Source organism: Dipteris shenzhenensis, chromosome 30 (genome assembly GCF_047967505.1).
Source record: "Dipteris shenzhenensis isolate YYH24624 ecotype China chromosome 30, Dip_SZ_1.0, whole genome shotgun sequence".
Lineage (NCBI taxonomy): Eukaryota > Viridiplantae > Streptophyta > Polypodiopsida > Gleicheniales > Dipteridaceae > Dipteris > Dipteris shenzhenensis.
In genome coordinates, this window is record NC_141625.1 from 1,359,404 (window position 1) to 1,366,686 (window position 7,283).

The following is a 7,283-nucleotide window of genomic DNA, read 5'->3' on the forward strand; positions in this document are numbered from 1 at the left end:
ATTTTTCAGTCTTATCTTTGGAGCATTGTTTGCATTTATGATATATTTGGAATTGAATATGTTTGAATGCTATTTTGTGAAGGAATAGACATTGCATTGTAAGAGGTAAGACCTTCCTAATAGCTAACATGAGTAAGATAGATGGTCATTATTTCCATACTTTTTGGCAGACCAAGGTCAAGTTCATGAAGAAAGGTATATGGAATAATGCTTGTGGAAAGAATAAGAAACCTTCAACAAGAAAATGTGAAATAGGATGGACAATAAAAGGTGAAAAGGCTCGAGCAATTATTGCTTTGGTTCTTATTGATGAATATATTCATCACATTGATGGGAAGAACACTTCAAGAATGGGTCAAGTGCACACACAAGCACTTGTAGTAAAGTTTTGATCAAAGAGCAAGTACAAGGCATGCAAGCATTGTGGAAAGACAAATCATATTGAAAAAGATTGCTACAAGATCAATCCTTGCACTTATTGTGGCAAGCAAAATCATTCAGAGAAGTTTTTCAATAAGAAGAAGAAAAACATGGCAAATCTAGTTGAAGAGAGAACTCCATCAACAAATGAAGAATCGAACTTTGTGGTAGAAGATAAAGACTATGCCTTTTGAGCACTTTGTCTTTTGAACTTTATTTATCATCACTTGGTCAAATTTTTTAGGTTCTCTGCCTGGAATAGTACTCCAAAAAGAATGCTATGTGTTTTGTCTTTTGTAAATCACCTCTGGTCGCCATATGATGTAGGCCATGTGATATGTGTTTGCTCCCATGGTACCTCTTGTAGACATAAGAAACTAGGTCCACACAAAGGCCTAAGATTCATCCTTGTACATGTAAGGGAGATAACCATTTGGGGTCTATCCCATTTTTGTAAACCTTGACACTTGGGCACCTTTGCTAGCATGAGATCCTATCCATAGATTTATCCTTGACCACCATGAAATGGCATGTGAAACTATGTGACTAGATGTATCCTTGACATAGCAAGAGGCAAACCCTTAAGGGGGGGTATGCTGGGATATGTGTGATCAAGGGCTTGCTAGGAGCATGTGTGCATCCACTAGCAGTCATATGGTTGTGTGTGTGTGTGTGTGTGTGTAGAAGAGGCACAGTTAGTGCCATAGGCCATGACACAAGTGATGATGTAATGCAAAGGCCCCCACATGGGGTGGTGCCTATGATTGTGGAGTTCCTATGATTTAGGAGCTACCTCCTTTGATGTAGGAGAGGTGACATTGATTTAGGCCACCCTCTCTCCCATTCTATAAAAGAGAGGACTTCCTCTCAACTCAATGGAACATTTTGCCATTTGGTTCCGATACTCTCTTCCATGATGTCCTCCTTCACTCCCACTCCCCAACACCTTCTGCCATGCTTCCCTTTGGTCTAGCTTTTTATCTTACATACCCTTTTAACACCTTCATAAACCATCCATTAACTATGCAAAGTGCCTACATATGCCACTTCATCTACCAAGTGCAAGAACAAATGCAATTGGATGTCCATGATACTCCTTGTAAATGCCTTTTCAATCAAACATATGGCTTTGACTATGAGAAATCTCATTTGAAGAATGGATGATTTTTTAATCTCTTTTAATGATATCCACCTGCATTTACATGTCGATAAGCAATGGGACTACTTTGTAATGAGTACAAAATTTATGCATGCATTTGTAGACCCTCTAACATACCTTATGAATATTATGAGCTTGTTTATGGCCTCTAATGCATCTTTAGTACTACATCCCCAGAAAGCAATTGGAAGTACATACTATAGAAACAACATGATGTGTTTGTCAAATTCAAACAAGACTTTAAAAATGGATCAAACTAAAGTGGAAGTAATGTTACTTGAATCATTTTGTGCCAATCGTGCAACTAAAGTGGAAGTAATGTTACTTGAATCATTTTATGCCAATCATGCAACTTTAGACCACTTAGTTTTCCATGTGACGTAAAGACACTCTTTAAGTTTTCCATGTGAAGTAAAGATACTCTTTAAGTTATGCATGTACCCAGTTGGGGAGGCATTTTTGTGCCATCCGAGAGGATGCATGGGCAAAAAAAAGGAAATGTTCACTATTGACCATGCAAATGGGACTCAATGGCCATGAAACTTTGAATGGGCCTAAATATATGTGATTTTGAGGTCCTTAAAAAGTATCATGGCCACCGTGTCCCATTTGCATGACTAGAAGACCATCAAGGCTTTTTTTTGTTCCCTCAGAGAGGATGCATGGGCAAAAACAAGGGAATATTCACTATTGACCATGAAAATAGAACTTGATGACCATGATAATTTTCACGGGCCTCAATATAGGTGATTTTACGGCCCTTGAAAATTTTGTGGCCATTGGGTCCCATTTGAATGACTAGAAGACCACCCAAACGTATTTTTGATGCATGGTGAAAAGGGATACGGACCCTTTAAAAAATGCCTTTATCTTATACCAAATGTAATAATGCAAGAATCTTTATATCATTGTGAATTAGAGGACTGCCAATTTTCATCCCATTTGGTAAATGGATGTCGAACCTGGCCATGGAAAACCAACATCATGGACCCACAAGGTCCCGATGCAAATAGGTTCCCTTAACATTCAAAGATCATATTAATTAATTAGTTGGGGGAGGGGGGGAGAGGGGAGTGGTGTATGATGGCAAAAATATTTAAGCATAAAGGGGGAAGGGGGGGGCAATAATTAGTTTCACTTGGGGGAGGGAGAGAGCTTGATTAAAATAAAAGGGGGGGGGGGGAGGGGCATTAAAAAGGGAGGGACTCTGAGATTGGTGAGAGGGGACCACTTATGAAAGGCATTTAAGAGGAAAGGACTTCCAAGTTCCCAAAGGGGGAGGGGGATGAGGAAGGATTTGTATTACTATTATAAGGAAAGAGGCATATAATATTACTTAATAGCCTAGTGGTACAGACCCTAAAACAATACTCATAGGTTTCAAAACTTTACAATCCATTTCATGCCATCATCTTTTAAACTCTATCAAGACTTGGAACAGGGACAAGCATTAAAATTTTTAGACCAAAAGATTAAATCCCCAAGTAAAGGCTCTTTCGATGCTAATATGCTACATGAGCTAAAACACAATCTCAAATATTGTCGCTTTCTTTCTTCTCTCCCAGCCTTGCACTGATCCTCCACACCTTCCAAGCAACTCTCCACAACTAGGGACGACGACCACCAAACCTTGCAAGCATAAAAGATTCGAAGTTGTATCACATATGTTGGTTTTGTTTGGTTTTCCCAAGTTTTTCTTTCCTTTATCCTTTCCCCTTCTCCTTTCCCTTCCCCTTCCCTTTCCTTTCCTTTCCCTTTCACTTTTCCTTTCCTTCCCTTTCCCTTCACTTTCCCTTTCCCTTTCTTTCCCTTTACTTCCCTTTCCCTTTTCCTCTCTTTTCTCCCTTTCTTTCTTCCCCATTACAAAAAAAGAGTAAAGCTCCTTCACTACTACTACGTGCATGACCAAGGCACAAAAGCACTGCTAACTACTTTCCAAACATCAACACTGACGGAAATAGTAGTAATAAACATTTACAAAAACCTAAGCGCAAAAATTAACACACTCCCAAAAACCTTATCTAAAGAAAGTTAACCCTAACATAGACACTTATGTCCTTGGTGACTTCAACATTGATTACCATAAAAAAAACAAGACAACAAGTAACTTTAAAAGAATTTATGCACTTACAACACCTTAAACAACACATTGATGTTCCAACGACAATATATGGGTCCACTTTAGATCATATTTGGACAAAAGGCCACTCCAAGGACAATTTCTATAGAACAAACTTTGCATATTGGATTGACAATTCCATTATTTAACATGTACTTCAAACCCACTTTAAAATTAGGGTAGGCCCGTGAATATAAATCACTTGCAGTCTTTCATTAAAGCAAGGCTCCAGAAGCCCATGTGTGTGTTGAATGTGGGCTTGATTGTACAGGAGATGCAGTTTTGCCAGGCTGTGCGTTGGGAAAAAAGTCCTATTTGTACTTTTTTATTATTATGTAAAGGCCACGTGAGTGTTGAATGTGGGCTGGATTGCACAGGAGATGCAGTTTTGCCCGGCTGTGCTTTCGGAAAAAAGTCATCTTTGACCAGCTCAAAACACGTAATCTAATTGTAAAGGATTTTGCCTCCAACCTTGAATGCATTTTGGTATCACCCATAAGCTTGTGAGCTTCAATCTTATACCATCCACTTCTACCATGAAATTTGTCCCTTCAGTCTTCCTTTCCACGCTCCTTGTCGCATTCCTCCTCTCCTTCACCATCGCCCAACAAAATATCGCTTGTTGCCCCTCCAACAAAACATCCGTTCCCTTAGCTTCTCTTTTGCCTCCCGACGGTAGCCCTGACGTCGGTGATAGCCGCCCTCTGCTGGAATCTTCCAATGGTAGCTATGTCTTGGAGCTTGGAGTCTGGCAAGACATTACCGGCACTTACTGCATGGCTGGAGTGAGGAACACGAAGATAGGAATCTCGCCGCAGCTTTGGGCTGCCAATAATGCGAATCTGCTAGCAGCCACTGCTTGTCAACTGAGGCTAAGTGACACGGGCGATTTGTCACTGCAGTCCGATGGAAGCCGCACGTCTTGGAGTACCGGCACTGCCGGATCGGGCGTCCAGAGCTTGGTCTTGGAGGAGTCTGGCAATCTGGTGTTGAAAGGTGCACAGGGACGCCCTGTGTGGCAGAGTTTCCAGCAGAGTCCAGTTTTCTACGTTGTATCAGGCATGAATTTTACCACAAACACTACACTCTTTTCTTCGCTTCCAGTTCTGAACGCTCACTTCAGTGTTGCAGGGACGTATGGCATGAAATTAGGCCAGGGTCGGCTATTTCTCTACACGAACGGAAATAATAATAGCACACCTTTCGTGTATTGGAGTCACAGCGTAGGCTCCAACTCGAAGCGAGTAGCTTATGCAACGATAGAAGATGGCATAACGTTTTATGACAACCAGTCGACCCTTCTTGGAACCATAATGCCAACAGTCAAAGTCGTACCGCAGGGCACGAGGAGAGCCCTTCTCATAGATAATTCATCCGGCAACTTGCAGGCATTTTACAGGAATGGCCGAAATTGGACACTCTTTTATAACTCATCAATGGCTGCCTGCGAAAACCCCTACCAATGTGGAGAGCAATTCAGTATATGCGATCCCGCGACTGCTCAGTGCAGTTGTCCAACAGGTTTCAAGAAGCACAGCTCTTCAGGATGTGAGCCATCGATAAATTTTGGAAACAATGCCGGCTGCTTCACGTCGAAGGGGTCTACCTTGGTCACTGTGAACGTCTCCTTTCATCCTCAGATGTCCGCGCTTTCACCCAAATCTCCAAAGGATTGCCAGACATTATGCTTGGAAAACTGCAGCTGCATGGCTGCTCTCTATGATTCCAGGACTCGTTCATGTTCGCTTTTCTCAGCCCTGCAAACGGTGTCGAAAGCTGCGAACGACAGTCAGCTTCTCTTCCTAAAAATTGTAGCCGAGAGAGACTCTTCCAAGAAATGGGAAGCGATAGGAATCGTAGGTGGAATTGTAGCATTTGCTGTACTGTCTTTGTTTGTGGCATTTTGCATTTACAGAAAGACTAGACACCGGAGAATGTCGGGGACGGAGGAGCATTTCTTAACTGAGCTTCCTCGACTTCCTCCAAGATTTTCATACAGAGATCTCCAAGCTGCAACCAAAGACTTCTCCATCAAACTAGGTGCTGGAGCTTTTGGGTCAGTATACGAAGGTGTTCTTCCGTCTGGGATCAAAATAGCCGTCAAGAAACTGGAAGGAGGGCAGGATCAGAGCTGGGATCAATTTCGGGCAGAAGTTGCAACGATTGGGAGCATATCACACGTGAATCTAGTGAGGCTGAGAGGATTCTGCATGGAAGAAGGGATGAGGCTACTGGTGTATGAGCACGTGGAGAACGGATCTTTAGATAAATGGCTGTTTGAATCGAAATCAAAGGAAACAGATTCTTCAAGGGGGGTGCTTGGTTGGGAGATGAGGTGCAGAATAGCACTGGAAACAGCCAGAGGCCTGGCTTACCTTCATCATGAATCTGAAGAGAGGATCGTGCATTGCGATGTGAAGCCAGAGAACATTCTTCTGGATTCCAACAAGGGTGCCAAGCTGGCTGACTTTGGCCTTGCCAAGCTTGTGCCAGGTGGCCACCAGAGCTTCGCCATGACCACCCTTAAAGGTACGAGGGGTTATCTCGCCCCAGAGTGGCTCCGGGATGCCACCATCACCCCCCGTATTGACGTCTATAGCTTTGGCATTGTCTTGCTCGAGCTGGTGAGCGGGCGACGGTGCCTTGGTGGTGACATCGGCTACTTGCCCACTTGGGCCATGCGCACTGCTACCGCCGTCGCCGCATCGCTACCTCCACCCCTACATTGCCCCCCACCCGCGGTCCTAGCCGAGGAGCATGGCCACGACCTGACCCAATTGCTCGACACACGCCTTCAAGGTAGCGTGCCCCTTGCTAGCCTCAAGCGTTTGGTGAGTATAGCACTCTGGTGTGTCCAATCAAGGCCTGCCACTCGGCCCACCATGGCTACCTTGGTCCAGATGCTTGAGGGTGTGATCGATGTCCCTCCACCTCCCCTTCTCTCCTCTCCCTCCTTTGATAATTTCTTATCATGTTCTACCTCTCAAGCTACCATGTCCATTATTTCCTATGCTACTTCATCTGAGCTCATGTCTACTACCAATGTTGAAGGCAACTCCCCTTCTAGTATGCCCTCCTCACAACTCCTTGCCTCTTCCCATATGCAATAAACCAACCTTCTAAACCTTGCATTCTCATTCCCGCATCCTACCCAACTCTCTATCCTTGTCCATGCTCTTCCATCCCACCTCACATCAAATTTTCATATTGAATTTGTATTCAAACACCTAGGCACATCCTTGAAGGACATTGCTTGTCTTCTTAAACATGTATTCACTTTGGCGTTATCATTATGTAATGTGCCATTTTTGGAAGGCCATGGATCCAGTTTTGTATGCATCATGTTAGGGCTTGTTTTACTATATTAGTTAATTATCAATCCATGCCAACAAATGAGAATGTATGCCATTTATGGGTCTTTTCTCCATCCTAGTTGTCTTTTCTCGCTTGCAACCTCTATGTTCTCCATTGGTCTTTTATCGTTTCTCATTATTCTTGGTATTTTACAATGTGACTACATCGTCCTACTTTGTTGTGCATCCTTGTCGATAGTGCAATTACACTTTTGGACAGTAGCATGATAAC

At 43.1% G+C, this 7,283-nt stretch overlaps 1 protein-coding gene across 1 annotated transcript; it reads left to right on the forward strand.

Annotated features, from left to right (window-relative positions):
* The first annotated feature begins 4,154 nt into the window (after nucleotides 1–4,154).
* Nucleotides 4,155–7,041, forward strand: LOC147881590 (G-type lectin S-receptor-like serine/threonine-protein kinase SD2-5). Its single transcript, XM_087401972.1, has one exon. It carries the CDS (start codon nucleotides 4,175–4,177, stop codon nucleotides 6,806–6,808), a length of 2,634 nt encoding a protein of 877 aa, XP_087258098.1. The 5' UTR covers nucleotides 4,155–4,174; the 3' UTR covers nucleotides 6,809–7,041.
* Nucleotides 7,042–7,283: the final 242 nt, after the last annotated feature.